Source organism: Poecile atricapillus, chromosome 4, assembly GCF_030490865.1.
Source record: "Poecile atricapillus isolate bPoeAtr1 chromosome 4, bPoeAtr1.hap1, whole genome shotgun sequence".
Taxonomy (NCBI): Eukaryota; Metazoa; Chordata; class Aves; order Passeriformes; family Paridae; genus Poecile; species Poecile atricapillus.
In genome coordinates this window covers 38,276,222-38,298,776 of record NC_081252.1, presented here as the reverse complement: position 1 = coordinate 38,298,776, position 22,555 = coordinate 38,276,222, and the positions used below count along the sequence as shown (strand labels likewise).

The following is a 22,555-nucleotide window of genomic DNA, read 5'->3' as shown; positions in this document are numbered from 1 at the left end:
TTGTAACTTTGGAGATCCACAGTTTCTTACCGTCTGTTGCATGAGTAAAAATGCATATATCCACTGAAAGGAAAGAAGTCATGCTTGGGTCAGTTCTTATATGAAGTACAGGAAGTCCTCTAAAAACTTGAATTAGGAGAAACAGTAGGTTAGTTGATAAGCTTAAAAATTATGAAGTCAGTGGTAATTTTGAATGATCTCTAATATGTCAAAAAATATTTAGTAAAGGAAGCATTTTTATAATTTAAATGCTAATACATTTTCATACAGTTTAAAAATAATTGAAAGACGTTTTTCTGTAACTTTACTGTTCTCCAGCTCCTGCACTGGAGGCCAAAATAACTATGCTGAGGATCAAAATTAGACATCCTGTGATAGGTGGATCATTTTGCCATGTGTAGACATCTGCTTCATCCAAGGTTTCCTTCCAGCTTATGCTTAACTTGTGAAGCTGTCATTGCAATCTTTGCACTTTATTCAAGTGGTTTTTACAGGGCACAAAGGCTCTGTAGGCAGAATACATGCTAACTAAAAATGAAATTAATTATCACCCAATGGACACAATATTTAACTGGGACTAATTTACTGTTAGACTGTACTGATGATGCTCTCCACCTCTTCCAGATACTCAGTGGGTCTTTGCTGGCCAGACAGGTCCAAGTATAATTTGTTGACTTCCATGGCTCATTGAAGTGGACTGATTCTCAGTGTTGTTTCAACTTCTGTCTCTGTTTTTGCTTTTATGATTTTATAACTTTTCATGTCTGTGGCTTGTTTTCCTTCCACTCCTGATGGACCTTGTTCAACAATCTGTGTTCTGTCTGCAGCTTTAGCTTTCTTACATTGCATGGTTCCACATTACCTAATTTCTGGTAGCTCTTCCTCACAATTTAGTAGTTTCCTCGGTGGTGTGTGCCAAGGTTATTCATCCATGCTGTATTAAAGCCTCAGTTCTTAGGAGGAAGGCTAGACACTTAGCTGTGAGTTAACTGGGAAATAATCTGACATTCTTCTCTATTCTCATGGTCTGAACTGCAGATACCTGTGGGGTGATGGAGTGTGCTTTGCTGCTTCATTGACCAGCATGCCTAGATATGAGATTATGGTTTATGCTCAACTTTTTACCTTTAGTCAGCGAGTCTAAAGTTTTGACAACGTCTGTAGCTCAGGACTTCCAAGTGGGATTTGTAGAGTAGGTAGGATTAAAAGGCAAAATTCACAGAAGTCATCCAGCAAATGGAAGTCTAGGGTAAAAATGGTAAATATTAATTTGTTTAATAGTCTTATTATCTAGGTATTATTGATGCAAACATGCCTCACTTGTTTCTCTTGAATTAATTTTGTCAATCTGCTAATTTAAACAGATACTGCGGTAGAGTTATTATAGATGCTAAGGGTCAATTTGCATCTCTGTCTTCAGAAAAATCTGAGTGTGTGGTTTCTGTGACAGAAAATGAGGTCTGTTATACACAGGATTGCTTTTCACATCTCCAGGATTTGCTAAGCAAAATGTGCTTCAGCTACATGTGTGTGTCCATTTCTAGTTAGATATATAGGAAACGCATGGAACTATGTCAGATCTGTATTAGGCATATCCATAAATAATGTTGGACAGGAGGTTCCCCCTGAATGGGTCTCAGTAAATTTGCAGATGTCGCCAAGCTGTGTGGTGCTGTTGACACTCCTGAAGGACAGGATGCCACCCAGAGGGTCTTGGACAAGCTCCAGAAATGAGCCCATGGGAAACTCATGAGATTCCCAAGGCCAAGTGCGAGGTGCTGCACCTGGGTTGGGACAAACCCTGGTATCAACATAGGCTGGAGGATGGACAGATTGAGAGCAGCCCTGCCCAGAAGGGCTTGGGGATGCTGGGCATGAGCTTGCAATGTGCACTCTCAGCCCAGAAATCCAGCTTATCCTGGGCTGCATCCAAAGCAGCGTGGCCAGTAGTTGAGGGAGGTGATTCTCCCCCTCCACTCCATTCTTGTTGGACCCCACATGGAGTGCTGCATCCAGCTGTGGGGCCTCCAACATATGAAGGTTGTGGATGGGATGGAGCAGATTCGGAGGAGGGCTGCAAAGATACTCAGAGGGCTGGAGCACGTCTCCAACAGAGATAGGCTGAGAGAGATGGGGGGCTGTTCGTTCAGCCTGGAGAAGAGAAGGCTCTGGGGAGACCTTGTCCTACCCCTAAAGGGGGCCTGCAGGACATCTGGAGAGGGACTTTTTACAAGGGCATTTAAGGATGGGACTCAAAAATAGTAGGTTTAGATTAGATACTAGTGAAGAATTCTTCACTGTGAGAGTAATGAGGCACTGGAACAGGTTGCCCAGAACAGTTGTGGATGCCCCATCCCTGGCAATGTTCAAGGCCAGGCTGCATGGAGCCCTGAGCAAACTGGTGTAGGGTAAGGTGTCCCTGCCCATGGCAGGGGGATTGCAATGAAATTATATTTAAGGTTCCTTCAAACCTAAAACGTTCTATGATCCTTTGATTTCTGTGTTGGGGTGCTGTTTTTGGTTTTTTGTCTAATTAAAATGGTATACTTACTAGCTCATTCAGTCTACACTAAGATTGGCTATCAATAAATAGAAATGTCTTACCAACAATGTTAATTTATAAGTTGCTAAAATATATTTTATTTTAATTGCCACATTAATCTTAGTAATTTTTGTTCCATTTATCTCAGTTTAATTTAGTTTTTATTACTTTATTCAGATGGATTTTTCTTCTATTTGTTAGAAATAGTGCAAAGTAAAGAAACAAGTAGAAGTAATATACTCAAAAAGACTGGCAGTAATGAATTGAGAGGTTTTTGGCATATGAAAGAAACATCTTAGTAATATATTGACAACTATAGTTTTCTTCCAAGAAGCTTCTACATGAAAAGACAACTTTGAAGGAAATTCAGGCAACTCTAAAGAAAGCAATTTAGATTTTATGATACAAGTGTTTTTTCGGATTATGTTAATCTGACACAGCCTGATTGTGTCCCCCAAAGGCCATGGCAAAACATAATCAGGCAGACTCTCTAAATTGGAATCACTCTAAAATCTCCTAAAGATGCAAATGTAGTTATCAGAGAAGAGTTAGAAGAGTTTGTTCAAATATTAGGTTTTAGAAACTCAGACTTTTTTCAACCAGTTTTTATTTGAAAAAAATGTGTTTGAAGATTATCAAATCTAGCTATAAAATACCATTTTTCAATTTAATTGGGCACTCATGCATTTATAGATGTCATTAAATAAGTCATGTTGCCAAAGAGTTTCTCAAAGCTAAATTTTAAATGGGTTACATTAAGTATTCTCAAAGTATTTGCAGGCACAATCACTGTGTATACAGGAAGGTAAGTTTATGTATGCAAACAGGTACATAGGCTAGAGTAATTGGGCAGATTGGCTAATTATGTTTCTAGGCAGGCATGCACAGTTTGGTGTATGCAAATTAATGCAATCAGACGCATTGCTGGTAAATTAAGCCCATATATTTAATTTTACCCTTTAGGTATCAACAATATCAGATAAGGCGGAACTTGCATTCAGTAATAACTATTTTATTACAAGACAGGTACCAAATCCTTTTCAGAAAATTTTTGGTGGAAGAGGTTGACTTTCTCATGACATCATGTATTTAATGTGACATCATAGTAACTAATGCATGAACATTTATAGTGATTGCAGTAGAATTGCAAAATTAAATGACAACGTTTTATTAGCTGCAAGTTTCAGTGATCTGGGTCTTCTTGCATATTGAATTATAATAAATATCAGGAAGAAACAAGTGATTTATTAAAGTGAAATAACTCCCTCATTTGTTTTTGTTTTTAAATGTCTTAACATTTGAAAATGTAAACATATATTGCTTTATCTGTATAGCTCACATAAGTAATAACTAATTATATATGTTACAGTTTTGTGCCTATTTCAGAATATTGTTGACATACAGCAATGATCATATCTCAAGATAATTTTTACCATCACAGTAGTTTCTCATTTATTTCCATGTTAATAGTTTTTCCTATTGTGATCATTGCCTAGCTGTAAAAAACATAATTCCAACGCCTGGTTACAAAGAAACAGCCAACAGAAATAAATCTGATGCAGTTAATAATGGTGAAAGGAAAAGTTTGAATACACAAGTAAAATGCATTATTCAGGTATTTTATGAAATGCACATATCTACCATAACTGGCATTAAAAATATTTTTAATTGACTTTTCATATTTGCAAGTCAATCAAAAATACTTGTTCAGCAGCTTTGCTAATACAGTCTACTTTCAGCATCATTGTACAAAAGCTTCTGAATATCCATACAAACTATTCCCATGGCTGGGTCTCTGGACTGATACCTTCAAAGTATCATTTTTTTATAATTTCTTTATCATTCTGCCTTTCATTACAATTTTAGAAAAATACAGACCTATCTCTTTTTTATAAAAGTATTATTGGTTATATAGAAGCCAATTTTTGTAACAGTGATTTGCTGAAAGTCTCAGAGGAGTTCTGTGTAAAAGAGGAAATTTGACACTTGTCAGCTTAAATGAGTGCCCTGGGACAGTTTGCATTTAAAAGCCTAACAAAGCAGAGGTTAGTTGAGGAAGCTATTTTATCTGAATATATAAAATACTTTCTGTTTTCTTCATGCCTCTCCACTCATCACAGAACTGCATTTTCTACATTCTGAGCTTGTTCTAGTTTCCATCGTCCTTGCAATCCTTTCTGAGAAACCTGTTTTCCTTCAGGTGATTTTACTTCTCTTCATCTAAAAGGAGGGATTTTTTTCATTCTCTGTCTTGTTTTCATCAAGGGCATGCACAAGGGTATATATGTGCTAAAACACTAAACACCACTAGTCCTTTCTTTGATATATTTTAGGCATCTACACCAAGTCCCCCTGTGTGTCTCACAAATTCTGTTTCCAGTCTGACTTTTGCTGACTCCCATGAGCTCCTCTCTGTTGATGTCTGGAACTTTTGCAATGGATTAGTACGGCATTTTAAAGTTTCTGTATCTCTGATAAACAGAAATTGTATCAGGTTGATGTTGGGATGTTCAGGCTACCGGGGCACTTCTGAATAATTGTGAGCTGTAAAAGTAACAAGAAGTTAGAGAAAGATGCAGCCAACTATGTAACCTAATGATGCTGGAACTCATGTGAATGATTCGAAAACTCTCAGTCAAGTGAAAGGAGCAACAGTAGTCCAATTATTGCTACATATTGTACATAAGCAAAGATAAGTTCAGCTTTTTTTTACTATAATAGAAATGAAATTATACTTACTTTGTCTTCAAATTATGCAACTCATCAGAAAAGATTTTTGCTTTTTAATTAAGGTGGTATGTTTGAATTGTTTCCTTTGTGGACATAAAATCTTGTATTGATAATTTATTTCTCATTAGGCTGCATATAACTAAAGCTGTTTCTGGCTTTTTCAGTAGTAACTGACAGCTTCTGTGTACAGCATTTCAGATTCCTGTTTACACTGTAAAATCTCTTCAAATCAGTTCAAAATTTCATTACACAGCATAACCTGAATTTAAACTTCTATGATTCCTGTGCTTTTTTTATTTTATTTTCCCATCTGAAAGACCACAGCTAAAATTATTCACAACTTATAAACATTAGCATGGCTTGGAAATGGGATTTTTTTTGTCATCACCAGTTTACTGTTAAGTGTGTGCTTTTAGCCTTTTACTCTGCTCATTGTAAAACAAAACCAGAGGATAAGGAGTTTATTTTCCCATGTTTCTTTTTATTAGTCCAGACAAGTTCTTCTCAAACAGTGATTCATTATTAGCAAAATAGTTCTTTATAGGTGAAAGAGTTGAAGGACTTCTGAGGGAGTTCTGCTCTATTAAAGAATATTTGACTTGAGATTTTATAAGTTTGAACATTTGTGTGTGTCCTGATAAGCCATTGCTGTATTCTAAGAGTAAGGTCATAAAGGAGCTGTTTCAGGATACAGTGGCTGCTAAATGCTTTCATGGTTGAAAAAAAAAAAATTGAAAAAAGTTAATTGAATAAGAATTAATTGAAAGCTACAGAGAAAAAGCATGTCTGACTGAAGATGGCCATATACCACAAACTGAAAACTATAAAAGTGTTGTGAAGAAGCACCAGTAACTTATCTTAGACTTTTAACCTGACCCAGCATAGCCTTTTCCTAAGTTGAAATAATCTATCTAGCTCTGTTCATAAGAGGGTATACATATATGCTTGTGTAGATTGATTCTGTGCTCCAGTGGATTAACTTGTTTTTTTCCCTTTGAACTTTATATTGAGTGTTGACTGAATTTTGCAAATTGTGAACAGTGAAAGACAGTGTCCAGAGTGGGGCAAACAGTAGGAGCAGTAGACTTCCCTGTTTCTATAGAAGTATTTATGATCTCTGAAACCTGAATGTTGCCTCATAAAATACCAGTTGAACTATTGATACAACAGTTCTATTCATACTGTTTAATAACAAAAAGAGTAACTGCCAAGTAATTCCAACATCTTTCACTGGTCAATAAGTGTAATAGTCCCCAAAGCATTATCTTAATCATCCTTTTCTACTCATGTGTCTTAGAAAATAATATAATATGCAGGCATCAAATATCACTACAGTAAGTAAAGTACAAAGTTGGAGAAGTTTATGCCAAAGGCATTGGCAGCCCTTTCTGTAGAAGAAAATTTTATGGTTCAAATTGTGTGGCTTACTGTTTGTAAAGGCTCATTAAAATACCCTGAATATGTTCTATTTTTACTACTGTTTATCAGAATTACATACTTTTTGTTTACTTACAGTATGAAAGAGGCTGGTTTAGGCCATAAACAGTGGAGGGGTGGTCCCATTTCATCAAACTGCAAGCAGTGTCCAGTAGTTTATACCAATCCTGTTTGTGGATCAGATGGTCACACATATTCTTCTCAGGTAAGAATTGAATAAAGAACTAAATTAATCTTTCATTGTTCCAGTCAATTCCAGCTCTTGGAAAATAAAATAATGTATTGTAACACAAACCAATATTTATTTGTGTTGGCTAAAATGTGTACTACAGAATGCAACCTACAACAATTCCAGTATTTTGTATGATGTAAAAGTAAAATGGTAGCAAACCCTAAATAGCATAAAGCAGTAATACCTGGGGCAGCAGTGTAAGACTGCTCCACAGTATAATGGAGCACACTGAGTGCTCTGCAGTGTGACAAGAAACCAGGGCAGGGTTTTGAGTAAGCAAAAAAGTGTTGGGTGTCTCCAGCTGGGGGTACAATAGGCATGTTAAGTCAGATTTTCCAGTTGAGCATTGAAGGTGTGCTTCGAATTGCAGGCACTTAGACATAGGTGTAACATACCCAGAAAAAAAAGTAATAATGTAAATGAGTGTTGCATATCTTTCCTTGCAACAGTGTATTATGAGTTTTAAGAGCATAATCAAATCTTCCTTTTCTAGTCCTTAACTCTCATGCTTTTTCTCTCATAAAATTTTGGAGATAAAATAATAATTTCAAAATGTTACTATCAGTTTACCCAGTCTTGTTTGGATGAAATATTTTGTGCTGCTCCTGCTGAAGTCCAAAAATTCTGGGACTGCATTAGCACAGTGCAGAGATTAAATTGTGAGATGGAGGGACTTCATAATGTTGAAAACAAATGAATTTGTTTAGCATCCTTCATTAAAACTTTGAGCAGAAGAATGCTCAGCCAATATTAACAAATGAGTCTTCTTTAGTAGAAAAAAGTGTGGGCTCATGGTAAACCCATTTTTCTCAGAAACAGCATGTAATTCAGTGGTGTGAAAGGAGCTGCTGTATTCTGTCTTACTGACACTGTGTCCTTACACTAACAAATTGTTTCATTAGTAGATAATATCCAGTGCATCAAGAGAAGTATAGTAATAGATTAAATTGATGGAGATGAAAAACCTCTGTGTTTGTTACTTATGAAGAAAAAATTTCATATTGTGCTTTAAACAAAATACTTTAAGGATATTTGCTTGTATCTAAAGTTTTAAAGTTTCCATTTTTTTTGTTTGTTTCTTTATGTAATCACAAATTAATAACATCTGAAGTTTACACATCTGTAGTCACATGTGAGGTTTACAAAAAAGAATTAGTTTCCAGGAGGGACTGGGTGTTAGACTGAATACTAAGTATCTTCTCCAAGGGTATTTTATTCTTGATAAAATAAAAACATCAGATTTAACTAGTGCTTCCTAAACCCTGACAATACTTAGGCTTTTATCCTAAATCTTATATTAGAAAATGTTTTTCTTACTAACTTGAATATTTAATTATAGGGATTTGTTCTAGAATCTTAGTTGTCCTTTAAAGAAAGAAATTTAAAAATTTCTAATGTTTATACCAGGTTATCCGAGGCCCTACAAATAAATTCTGGACTCTTTGGTGTAGCTAAAAAAATACTCCCTTTCATTGACACTATGACTTTGATTTAGGAATTTGAAAAGTATTCTGATTTTCATTAACTGCTATCTCTTGCCTGTGTTTTTTTAATGAGCTAAAAGTGTGTTGGCATCTTACTAGACATTAGGTGATGCTGTCATTTAGTACTTACTTTGCCTTGCCATTCAAAAGTTCAGGCAGTCTTTAAGTCTCAAGTCCAGGTGGCACACAGATATAATACAGATGGTAGTGTCTACAATTTGGAAATTTAAATAGATGAGGTAGATAAGTTTATATAGTTAATACTGGATGAGCAACATTTTTATTTTTTAAATACTGTATACTTCATTTATTGCAATCTCTCCCTGTGTTCTTCCTAAGTAATACAAAAATAACCCCACTTTAACCTCATTGGTTATTTCCTATTTTACCATATAGAAATGCTAAGGTCTGAATAGCTCCATAGGTAGAAGTGACCTTTCTGTCCTCTCATGGTCTGGTCTGGAGTAGGTGTACAAAAATCTATAAATATTGATAAGATGCAGATATTTTTAAATCAGTTCATGTGTTAAAGGTGTAGCTGTTCAGAGGGAGTGATGAGAAATGAGTGGATTAAATAAACACACTGTGTTCCCGTTCCAGTGCATTCAGTGCTGCAGCCGGTGCAGCAGTGAATGTTATCCAACCTCAGTATCCCTTGCATGCAAACAATGCAGAGGTAACATACCCTCAGAGATATTCTGCAGGGTGAACTTTTGTCTTCCACTGCCTTGTAATGGTAAATTTCAGATCTCAGTTTATGGAAGAAAAGTGCTAAAAACGTTTATTGCCACAGAATATCTATATTAGCCTATAAATAGTTACTTTTATTTCTTTTTAGTGATGTGAGGATTTCATACTCTGTGCTACCAGTTGCATCAAAACAGAGGTCCTTGCCAGGTTATTTCAAGAGCAAGGTTTTTAAAAATTGACTAAAGGCAAATACTTGTGTTCCTGTACTCCAAGCAAAGTTTGTTTCATTGTGTCATCAAGCTCCAATAGGAGTTTATACAACACTTTTCTTGTATTTAGAAAGCATTCATCAATGACTCTGGAAAATTGTATAATACATTTCCTGGAAGTAAGTCATTAAATAGTACTGTAGAACACAGCCAGGCTTTTGACATTTGTCAGATGGATGCTCTTTTGGGAGCATATCTTTGCTTTTTCAGGACAAGCCTATTAAATGCTTAAGTTATGTAACTGTAGCTATTTCATACATATGTTTTGCTTTGGAAAGCAAACAAGGAAAAAAAAGATGAAATAATAGGTGGACTATCTAGAAATTAAAGTTGTCTCCTAAAAGGAGCTTTTCCAGAGTCAGGTAAGGGTATTTTGTTTCCCACTCATTTTTGCAGTCCAGGTTATGTTTACTGTTTTTCAGCTCAAAATTAATCTCATTAAGTCAGTGTGAAAGAAAAGTAGCAGGTGTAAAATATTTGTTACTAGCATTACAAAAATGTTGAAACAAAAATATGCTGAAATGCTGAGTAATCAAAGTGAATGTGAATAATTGTGAGAGAAGAAATTCAGAATAAAGACATCCTGCCATTTCCTTGGCCCAGTGGTGGCACAATTTTTACTTAATTGTCTTTAAATAATACTGCATGTGTTCTACATTTGGTCTGTTTTTACCTTCTGCATTTCTCTAAACTTTGGCACTTGAAAGTGCAGTATGCGTTTTTACACTAGGAATTGTCAAGCAGTGCTGTCTCACAAGGCTTTGGTACCTCTATATACTTGACATTCTCCATGAAAAACACAGCATGTTTGTAGCTTCATCTTTCCTGGGATTAATGGGGAAATAAAAGGACATGAAGTGCAGCTTGGGTGGGTTGTTTTGAGGCAGCAATCCAGCTGCTGCTGCTCTTTCACCCAGGGAGGCAACTCACTGCTGTCCAGCACATGCTGTAAAGCTGGTGTAACTGGGGTGAGATGGTGATGCTCAGGATTAGATTCTTCTCTTGGAAGAATTTTCCCATGTTGCACTGTATTGTAACTGGACTGTCAGAAAAATGGCCAAGAGGAAAAAAAAACCAGTCATGCGGATGAATCTTCTTTTGAGAGGATTTTGCATATTTTGATTTCAGCTCTGGTATTTGGTACAATAGGCTGAAGTCTTTTGTCTTAAGTTGAACTTAGCTGACGATTAATCCGACTTCAGCAAAATCTAACCTTAAATAAGATCAATGAGCAGTGCTTGCAGTATTTTGAAAACACAGCAGAAATAACTTAGTCTTTAAATTATGCCCATTGCCCCATGGTTTTATGCCAGAATCACTTAGGCAGTTCTATTGCTAGCAACAATTTGCTCAAGATGTCTTCATATTGATAGTGAATTTTTTTGAAATGTATTTTCTCCTCCCTATGAATGCTTCACATTATTGATGAAAACCCTGTATGTGTAAATAGCAATAAAAATTGTTTTTCAAAAGTAATGGGTCTAAACTAGCTTCTCAGACTAAGATGCAAACTGTATACAAAAGTAGTCAGAAAAGACGATAAAAACCTTGAAAGACTCCACAGATATACAAGTATGTGGATTTAGATCTTTTTAATATTCAAATACATTTATCAGTCTCACAAATTACTATTCCTTTCTGTGAGGAGGTTTGAAAGAGTTTGGGGTAAAATTGCACTGCATGAAGGAGTGAGTTTAATACTTTGTTTATCATATTTCCTGAATCTGAAATAAATTTTTATTCTCAGGACATCAAGTATTTAACATTCTTCTTTTTAAAATCATTGCTATCTTTATTCATTTCAGATATTTTTAAAATTTTAACTTAATAATCTATATCTCTTAGCAGTGTGTTTGGTATAAGACACCTTGTTGGGAGGAAACATAAAAAATGCGTATTGGCATTTTTAATCTTTGATGTTATTTTAAGGATTTGATTTTATATAAGTTAAATCGATTTAAATCAATTAGTGTAATGTGAGCTTTCAGGTCACATGCCTGAGCTGTTGAAAGTTCTTTTCTACTTCAAGAGAGATTGCTAGAAACAGAATTCCTATTACAAAATAGGTATTTTGTAATAGTAAATGAAAGCATTTTTCACGAGCCTGATTCAATATATGCCAGTCTTACTTCTTAAATTGGGCTAATCCACTATGCCTTTCCATTTTTATCTGCCTTGTTACTAAGCAATCTGCTGTAGACTTAACTGTCAGTTGAAATCTAGCCAAAAATAATAAGGTTAAATCATTGCCTGCCACCTTTAGTAATAAAATAATGTAATCTCTCTGAAATAAATTGTTTGACAGCATACAGATCTTCTACTTTTGCAGCTGGTAGAAGCAGCTTCTTCCAGGTGCTCAACCAGCAAGGATCTGTTTTTCTAATAAAAGTGGATTTTGTCAAAAGGGGCATCTCAAAATTAAGATGTGTCTCTAGCCCAAGCAACACCCTGCCAAAATCACCCCTTTATAAGTGGAATAATTTAAAACCACCTACAGACCAAGTCTGGGTTGTACTGTTATAATGAATTTATGGCTGAGGTACACTGGCAAATAAAAAAAAAAGTTGTTGGTAAATAGGGGAGAAAATAAACAAACCCACAAAAAAGTCAAGTAATCATGGCTAGTCCTCATTCTGCCCTATTCTGTCCCCTTAAGAAACTCCACAAACAATCTTTCCTTGGATGAGACTGATGAATAGACAATGATAAAAGTAAAATGTATCATACTTGACTGATCCTGGATTATACTTTGAGTCTTTACAGAAATAGTAGAAACTGCTTGTTCATTGTTTAAATGCTTAAAATGGCAAACAATAAAAAAAGAAGGAAATGAGATTGGTCATAGCTGGAAAATAAAACATGGATGGGCTTTGCCAGAAAGGCCAGAAATTTTATCTGGAACCTTTATATTGATAGGATGTGGTATTCAAGAAAAAAAAAAGGCAGAGAAATATCATAAGGGTGACGACTAATTATTTAATCCAGATTTTCAGTTAGGCTGATGTAGTAAAAATTCCAAAATATATAATATTATACATAACTGATCTCCTCTTTATTTACTGCATTCAGAATAAATAGCTTCTAAGGCTGTAGAGAAAGAAAACAATAGCTTACATAACGAAATGCTTTACAAAGCTTTAATATTTTGAAATTCTGATCAATTCAGTATTTCTTAGATTAGGATGATTTATACATTTATACATGTGCTATTTATAAAAGCAAGAATTGAATTTGATTCCCTTTTTCATTTCCAGAATATCATGTTCATTTAATATAAAATTATATATTGAATTTGCATTAAGACATACCTAAACTTTAATACTTCAGTAAAAATAAAAAAAATGTGACCTTATGGACTGGAAATTATTTTCCAAAGGTTTCATCAGTGTAATTTCTTTAAATGCAGGTCCGCCTTGGAATGGATGAGATGCTGACCACAAGTTTAAGGGTCAGAATTAACGGTAGACAGGGACAGGTGACATTAAACTGGGGGACTGCTACAGTCCACCCCACCAGGAAAAACAGGGAATGAGGGTTTCTGTAGACAGATAGGAGCAGCCTCACTTTCACAAGCCCTGGTCCTCATGGGAACTTCAGCTGCCCTGTTGGAGGGACAACACAGCAGGGCATGAGCATTCCAGGGGGTTCCTGGAATGTATTCATGAGAAATTCATTCTCCAAGTGATAGAAGAGCTGAGAAAGGGGACCTACAAGACAGCTGGAGAGAGATTGTCTGCAAGTGCATGTAGTGATAGGGTAAGGGAGAATGGTTATAAACAGACCATGAGAAGATTTAAGTTCTGTATTAGGAAGAAATTATTTACTATGTAGGTGATGGGTCACTAGCACAGGTTGTCCAGAGATGAAGTGGATGCCCCATCCCTGGAAGTGTTCAAGGCCAGCTTGGAAGTGACTTTGAGAAAAGTAGATTTATTTGCCCATGGCAGGAGAGTCTGAGCTAGATGATCTGTAAGGTCCCTTCCAACCCTCAAACAGAGTCATACTGTGATTTTGTGTGTGTGTTTTTTTAAATGGCTTTATGTTTTTCCTAGAATAGAAATCATCTAGGCTGTAAGGAAAAATCAGTAAAAGAGTAGGACAAAGAGTTAGGTGAAAGAAGTATCAGTGTTTATTAAAGAACTCATGTCACACCAGTAGGATACGGATACAAAATTCGGAATATAAATTTGTGTGTTAACTGTCAAATGAGACAGCCAGCAATATAAGAGAAATCACACTTCTGAAAGTGGAGATTTTAGTTGAAGATTCAGATTTCTTAAACTTTAGATTGCATTAGAGGCATACTTCTGTGGAGAACAGTCTTTCTCTGAGAGGCTTAACCATCAGAAGTTAATCTTTTGAAAATAGTATTAAAAATGTTGTAACTAGAATTACAACTAAAATAATCCCAAATCATTTTGGCACAGCAGTTATTTTCCAGAAAAATGTTTCCACATCATATGAAGGCAGAAATGCATAGGAGCCGAACACAGGAACTTGCATAGCTAGCCTTGTGCAGCAGAAACCAGTTCTGTAAAGAAACCAACAGAGAGAAGGGTCTGGGGTGTTGAGACAATTAATAAGGTTCTTATGTTTTATAGTTGCTTGAAACATTAAGGCACTGAGAAAACAGTGTAGAAGTTAGAGATGAGCTGTGTCAGTTGCAAGAAGGAGATCAAGTGACAAAGTTACCTCAGATTTACCAAGTGGAAGCTCTTTAAAGCATATGGATTTGGTGGAGTAGAAGACGAGGATGGTAATAATTCAAGAGATAGTAAAATAGGTTTAGAGGATCTTTATGGTCTTGGGAGGCTACTGTTGAGGCATTTATTTCTAAAAAAATGGAAAATAAGCTCTTAATAGGGAGAGAGAATGGTTAAAGATGACGTGAAGCGAAGTAACGTTAACCTAAGGAACAGATTTTGAGAGTTTATAGTAACAGTCTATGATAGGAGTGGGGTAAAAGAAGTTGTGAGGCAAACAAGCAAATGGCAAATGATAACTGGCTCAGATCTTGGCCCAGTGAAAGTATTCTTTAGCAATTAGCAACAGAATTGCAAATAAGGTGAAAATTACTAGGAAGAAGATAATTAATTCAACTTAAAAATTTTAAAACGTTTAATTAAATTTAGTAGTCAAACAGAAAAAAGCGTTTAGCTTCAAAAAAGCTATTCTTACATGATGTTCATGCAGGTCACATTTGCACTTAGAAAGAAGCTGAAATACTATGAAACTTAGGTTTCAGACACTGTAACAGAGATTTAGACCAGCAGTGCTGTAGTGCTTGCTATAAACTAGTTATGTTGGCCTGGAGAAAAGAGAGGCTTCAGTCTTTTTTTTTTTTCCAGATTCCAATGAGAAAGAATGTCTAATGTTAAAGAATCATCTTCCATGTCTCACATTTTGTATTTGGTTTTTTTAAAATTTGTAATTCTGGCAAGCTTCACAATGAAATATTGTAAATGTGAGCCGATTGCTATGTGGATATTTCACTGAAAACAAATTCAGACATATGACTATCAGAGGTAGGTCCTCTGTATCAAAACAACAACAGAAAAAGAAAAAGTAACATTTTCAGCCACCATGGAATTACTAGAAAAGAAAAATAAGCATTGATGTAGCAAAATTTGTCACTGTGGCTTTTCATTCAAAACATAGAATGAAAAATTTGGCTTTGTATTGCCCTAGTTTTAATCCACATGTGTTTATCACAGAACAAGGAAAATTCTTGCATGTTTTGGAAATCAAGTACTAACAGCACAAAGGGGAAAGATTTGGGTGCAGTTCTGTGTGCCTCTACACAAGATGCATCTCTTTAGGCTCAAGGAGAGATATGTGATCCAATGAAAAACAGTCATGCTTTGGAATGTTAATTACCACTTGTACAACACCATGTTTCTTTCCTGACAGAGTGAAAACTGGTATGAATGTGGAATTTCATAAATATTTTTGTCACTGATAGCACATGGAGCCTTGCATTTTGGACTGTTTAATAAATTAACTCTATCACTTGGAGCTTAAATGAATATTAGCATACATTTTTAGGTGAGCAGAAAAGGACAGAGCTGTGTACAGGCTGATAAGAAAAAAACAGTGTGCCTAGGTGTTTCACCTACTTGTAACTAACTATATAAAATTTATTTTTCCTTTTTTTATTTCCTTTCTCACTTTTTTCCTTTTTTTTCCTTTTTTTTTTCCTTTTTTTTTTCCTTTTTCTATTTTTCCCCCTTTTTTTCCCCCCTCCCTTTGTCACCACAGTTTACAAATAATAGTTTAAATGTCTTTGAAACTTTGATGGGATAACCCAGTATGGACTGTCTAGGTCTGTGCATGTTACTTTTAGTATTTTTATTATTTTTCCTATAATTGAAAGTAATGAGCATGCCCTTTAGATACTATTTTAGCATAGATACAACTTTATAAATATTTCAACTTGGATATAATTGGAAAAATTGAACTTGTTTAATTAGCAATGCAATCAGCCAGCATGGCTTAGGAAGTCATATGACATTAAAAATACAGTGATAATGCATGCTAATAAGGAATAAGCTAATTGTTTTAACAAAAAATTCCACACTTCTAGAAGCCATTTGTGTCTTGTTACAAGATTTTACAGCTTTTCCATTACTTCTATTTTATTTTTGCCATTATTCAGAAATTTGCATGTCAGATGAAAATAAGTGAAGAGCTTTACTAGCTGATTTTTGAACCAACAGTCGGCTATTTTTTAAGATGGTTGTGTAGGAGAATGAAATGTTTTTGTTCACCTGTAAAAAATTTCTTTGAGTGTTTATTTTAAAGTTTGTAGAGGGAACATGAAAATGTAAAGTTAGTTTTATCTGAGCAATATTTATTTTTCCATCTCTCAAGAAAATTTCTGCAAATTGCAAAAGACTGAATGCCAGCAATGGGGTACGCCACGGATCTCACACACAGTGTTGAGTCACATTCTGTGCATCTCTGACTCAGGTGGGATAAATATGATGGAGAAGTTTGAAACAAGGAGCCTGATGAAGTGCTGAGGTTTGGACTATACAGGCAAGAGCTCTGAATAAAAGCCAAAATTTATGGATTTAAGTATAGGCTTGTATATTTCAGAAAGAGTTTTGGGGTTTTTTTTTGTGTTAAGTGTGCTTACAAGAAGCTTTTAGTAAATTTTCAGATTGTATCAATGTTTATATTTTTGGAAGAAGTCAAGAGCACAATATAACATGGTTATATATTTTTTACCCCTTTAGTGAATTAGTTTTTAAAAACACGGTAATTTTTTTTTTATTTGAAATATCTTTTTACACAATTTATTGCATTAAAGGAATATTGGAATATTAATTTGGATGTGAGAGTAAATTTTTTTACACAAATACTAAAAGCATTATTATTAATTATTCTTAATTTACTAGGAATAGTGTATTTCAAGTAGGGATTTACCATCAATTAAGGTTTGTGTTCTTTCTTGATGGTATAAAATATTAGTTAGCCTGTTTGCAATATGTATAAAATAAGATAGTGAGGTATATATTTTGCAAACCAAGTTGGTGTCTAAAAACTCAGCTGATTTTAAAAGCAGATAAGTTCTTCGAAGGATTTGCAGAAGCTCCTAAGCATCATGTGTCTCAAAGAGCCTCTAAGTAGCAAAGCAAAGATAAGTAGGTGCCTAATTTGAATAATCCCAGTAGGCATCTATTGGCATGTTTCTGTGACTTAATATGTGTTCTAGGGTGTCTGAAAAAGACTGAATATCTAGTTGACCTGATTTCAATGATTTCAAGCTTTTAATTTTATACTATTGCACTGCAGTGTGCTGAAGAAAACAGACAAGAGCTATTAAGGTGGGTGGGAAGAAACCTCTGCATACAGGTTTTCTTTTTGTCATGAAAATAGCATTCTCTAATTCATAGCTTCATAAACAATGTATCATCAGTTGTCTTTCAACCACAAAAAATTTTCTTTGCTCAGGGTCTTGGTTCAATAGACACATTTCCGTTTTTTCTGATTAAAATGCTAGTTGCGTGTCTTTATGGTTAATATATTCCACAGTTGTTTTCATTTTAAATAGTAGTACTTGTTTGCTGAAAAGCTTTTTATCCAAACTCCTATTTTTTAGGTGAGTAATACACATGCTTAGCAGGTTACTGATTAGACAAAAAGGCATCTGTAGATCTGAGTGATGCTTCACGGATAGATTTATACATTAGTTTTACCTTTCTTAAGCTTGAATTAGTTGAAAATGTGGTCTCTTATTATTATACCTAGGTTTTGGCTTGGAATTCTGTACCCTCTTGGCTGCTTTTTGTAACGAAGTTCAAAATTACATAAAAGTGTCACTTTTTTTTTTTCCACATCACTAACTTTGGCCATATTTTCACCTTCATTTTAAGCCAGCCTAAAGTGATTGCATGAAACAGTCCTTTACTACTCTTCCATGTTCTGTATCAGGTAATGTTCTGTGTTGAACTGGACCTGGAATGTACCTGATCAACACTCACCCTACCCACCCTACCCCTATGCTTGGTGACAGGAACGACCAACTGAGTTTATAACGATACTTTCTTTACATATTTCAGTAAGACTCAAATCTGAGGGCATAATTTCACATAACAAATTGCACCAAATACAGTAGAGGCAGATTTTGTGCTGCACAATATTTCAGCATTGTGAAATAGGAATCAAGTTTGAAAATGGGGAACGTGGATAGGAAAACATCATGAAGTTGAAAGCACATAGTACTGAGTAATCAGAGATTATCTGTTCAGCTGTCAGAGATACCAGCTTCTAATGAGTGAGAAAATATCTGTATTGATGCATGAATGTGAAGCTCTATGGGAAAGATTTCTACCTGTGAAACATAAAATGATACTGGAAAAAATATACCTTTTTTCTAGCAGAAAAGGCTTTTTTCTCAGAGGTCCTGTTGCTTGCTTCATACAGAAATCTTCTGACCATGAATTGTTGATCATCTGGAAAAAATACAGGAAAGAAAGAACTGTGAGGATGTTTTGGTGGGAACATGCAGACTTGAAAGGATATTCCAGATAAACCCAGCAATTCTATTTGTAGCATATGAACCGATAATTATCAGGGGGAATCTGAATTTAATCATTTACGTATGTATTTTTTTCATAGAATTAGATAGCATGCCCTTTTTGATTTTTAAATGTACAAAAACATCAAGGACTTCTACAGAGCTGTCATAGAGATAAGGTGCACTTAAAGGTGATGGTTACCTTTCAAGGATGAGACACTACAGTTGCACAAGTATTACTTATTGGTTTTCTAAGAAGTAATTTACTCAAAGCTCAGTATTAAATATGATGCTGTTCTAGAAAGCATTTCTATAAGCATCAGCACCTCAGCATATGACAATATCTGAAAGAGTCTTAACAGTGAATTGACATTTTGTCCTGTATTATAGATATGCTTCTGTTTAGAAAAGGGCGTGTTGATGGCCAAACTTAAGTATTTCAGTGTAAAAGGCTTGAAGCACATAATGGACACAATATTCACTGGACATCTAGATGAATATCCTGGCAGATAATTTCTGCAGATTTGTGTGCTGTAGAGGTGTACCAGATCTGTTTCCAGATGCCCAGGATGTATCCAGATGGAAAAGAGTGATTGGAGGGCGAGTGTCTGCAGATTGTACATCAAGCTTTTTGTTCATGAGCCTCTGTTCTTTACTTGCCAGGGAAGTCACAGGCATCCTCATTACTTAGAGTTAGTTTTGTTTAAAAGCCACTAGATATTTCTGGCAAGACAGTACTGTTGTGGAAAAACTTGCACTGAGATTGTAGCATTCTCAAAAAGGAGCAGAATTAAGTCTGTGAGAAAAAGCAGATTGATAAAATGATAGGAAATGCCAGAGTCAATGCTGCACAAGGACTTTTTCTTTTGGGGTAGACTTAAAATGCAGTCCTAATTCTGTTGCTTTCTTCCAGAGGGCTCTTCACTCACGTAACATATAAAATGGACATACCTCTCTTTTTTCTAATCAGGAAATTGTTTTCAGTACACTTTTATGTCTTTTATTATATGGTAGTTAGACAGTTAAACTAAATTTCTCATCTACTTTAATATGTCATTTTTCCCTGTACATTTTGAGAAGTCTGCAAATAGCAACTAATTTACAGCTGTCTCACACACTGTCCCTCTGTGTGATATGTCTTTTTACAGATAGATGATGGTTCTGCAGATGAAAGCAAATAAATTATATGTGAGATGTGGATATCCAATTTAGGGATTCTTTGTTCATATTTCACATTGCAAAGCATTTATATATTCAACTAAGTTTTGTTTTAATTTATCTCAAAATATTTACCATATTCTCAAATCATATGTCAGGTTTTCAGGAGCACAGGAGAGCACAAATACACTCAGTACAGAATGTTGTTGAAATTATCAAGGATCAATAGACCAGTACTAAAAGCATTACTTTTCTTTCCTTTTTTGCCATCTCCCTAGTTCATTCATTACACATTTTTCAAACTCTTCAGTAAATGAGCAAGATTTATGCAAGCAACAATCTCTTGACACTGGTTCATTCCTGGAGCAGGTCTGTACTTCCCAACTGAACAAGCTTGATGCCATCTGATCCACCCATGTTCAAAAAGCAAGATAAGCTACACAGGTGTAATTCCTGACAGATTTATCTAAGCCTGGTTGTAACGACAATTACTAAGATTAAAAAGCTTCTCCAACAATTTAAGAAGTCACTACCCTTCTTAAAAAGTCTACCTAGTATCTAATTTATTACTTCTCTGCAGCAATTTAAGACAATTATTTCTTGTAGCATTCATCGTGGTATTCTTTTCAGGTACCTTTCAGATGTCTTTTGCCTATTTGACAGCTGTTACATGAATTGTCTTAAGACCCAGTCCTTCAGTCTCTTTTTGGTGACTATTTTCTAGGTTTCTCATTATTCCTGTTACTCCTTTTTCAATTAAATCCTGTCTTGTTTGAAACCTTGTCACAAGCTGTACAGTGCTGCTACAGCTTTGTGAAAGTATCTGACATATTTTGTAGGTTGCACTAGCATTTATATATCCTGGTATAATGTTTTTAAACACCGCACAATTGTTCTTAATGATCACTAGACTTCTATTTTCCCTTTATAATGGATGTCTAGCCAGTTGCTCCAGCTTGTTGTTAATATCTTGATTATTTTGTCTATGTAATAGTAGACCCATAGCATTTTCTGTATTGAATTACATTATATTTTAGCCTATTTTAATATTATGACTTTTTATTATATTTCTATCTTCTAAAACTCTTCCATGTTTAATAGGATATCCTTTAGCTCATCTTCCAGCCCTCTAGAATAATTCCAACTTAAGTTGGAAGAGACCCACAAGAATCCTTGTGTCTAACTCCTGGCCTACACAAGACATCCCCAAGAATCACACCATGTGCCTGAGAGCCTTGAGCTCTGTCAGGCTTGGTGCTGTGACCACTTCTCTGGGGAGCCTGTTCCAGTGCCCAACCACCCTCTGGGTGAAGAGCCTTGTCGTAGTATCCAGCCTAAACCTTCCCTGACACAGCATCAGGCCATTCCTTTTGGTCCTGTCACTGGTCACCCCAGAAGAGAGAGCAGTGCATACCCGTCATTTTTCCCTCATGAGGAAGCTGCAGACTGCAATGAGGTCTCCTCTCAGTTTCTTCCAGGCTGAAAAGACCAAGTGACCACAGTCACTCCTCATACAGCTTCCCCTCAAGGCTCTCCACCATCTTTGCAGCTCTCCTTTAGTGGCTCTCTAATAGCTTAATATCTTTTGTATGTTGTGGCACCCAAAACACACAGGACTAAAGGTGAGGTTGCCCTAGAGCAGAGCAGAGTGGGACAATCCTCCCCCTTGCCTAGTGATGCTGTGCCTGATGCCCCTCAGGACACACTTGGTTCTCCTGGCTGGTTTCCCTTCCATGGCAGTGCTTTCCAGCATCTCGTTTCACAGTTCATCCGTACATCCAGGGTTGCCCCATTCTAGGCGCAGAATCTGCTACTTTGTTGAACTTCATGCAGTTGGTGATTTCCCACCTCTCCGCAGCATTGTCCTTCATATGTCTTCCTGCAAATCTCAGAATAATCTTCATAATTTTACCAGGCATGCAAGTGGGACTGGGTCAGCATTTGCCAGCTTCCTGTTAATTCTTCAGATTGCCAAGACCATTGAAAAGTCATGGAGAGAGATCTGGTTAGGAAATCAGACAGCTCTTTGAGTTACTACCCTGGCATGAATCCTTTCACACCACCTCTCCTTTTTGACTACTGTTTCTCATTGTGGCCTCATACACTGCATGTCAGTGATTTCTTTTTCTGTGGAGTTTTTCAGGTATGTTACTTGCTGTTTTACCAGTTTAAGAGTAGCACTGAAGGAAGTTTGACCCACCTTTATGTAACTGAGCTATCTTTACAGTATCCTAGTGCATTTTTAATCTGGGGAATGATGTCAAGAGGTTTGAACCAGAGTTCTATTCCAGGTGTTATTAGCTGCTAAAAGGAAATTGTCAGAACTGCCTTGATTCATTTCCAGCTTATGCAAGCACCATGATGTTGCTTTGTTTCTAAAATCAATGAATATATCTCTACTGCCTTCCTGTCTTTGAGTTCAGCTAGGGTAAAACCTTATCACACCTGTTAATGGGAGTACTGGTTTGGAAGTGTGTGCTGACCTTGCACTCAGGATCTCATGTATCTCTGCCTGTGCCAGGTGTTGAACATTAAGTTTTTTTAGAGTTTAAAAAGGATAGTGTTCTTTGCAAATAGGACTGAGTAGACAACTTCAAAGAAAAATAAATCGAAGACTAAACTTGGAACTCATGATGCTAGCTGATGCACCTATGAAGTATTTACTAGTTTCTTGAGCAATGTTCAAGTGAATCAAGGTTAGGAGCATTGGAATCTGTAAAAATATAACCTCTCAAAAAAAGGATTAAAGAAATCTTCAGAAATTAAATAAATGTATTGCCATCTTTGTGCTTCACTCTTCATACTCAGTTTCTCAGTAAATCCAACCTGGAATAGGTTTATATGTCAAATATTAAGTGGTGGTCTCAACAAGTAGAGTAATCAAAGCCTAAAGCACAGCTATCTGTAGGTTTGAATCCTTATGCTACTAAATTTGAATAATAAAAGCTCTCAGATATTAAAAATGGAAAGACTTCTCTTTTTACAGAGACG

At 35.7% G+C, this 22,555-nt stretch overlaps 1 protein-coding gene across 2 annotated transcripts in view; it reads left to right on the top strand.

Moving 5' to 3' along the window:
• SPOCK3 (SPARC (osteonectin), cwcv and kazal like domains proteoglycan 3) overlaps positions 1 to 22,555 on the top strand; it is a 163,724-nt gene that overhangs the window by 91,966 nt on the left and 49,203 nt on the right. For both annotated transcript variants that reach the window (XM_058837985.1, XM_058837984.1), the window contains exon 5: positions 6,788 to 6,914. In XM_058837985.1, the coding sequence (XP_058693968.1) occupies positions 6,788 to 6,914 (127 nt within the window). The remainder of the gene's footprint in view (positions 1 to 6,787; positions 6,915 to 22,555) is intronic.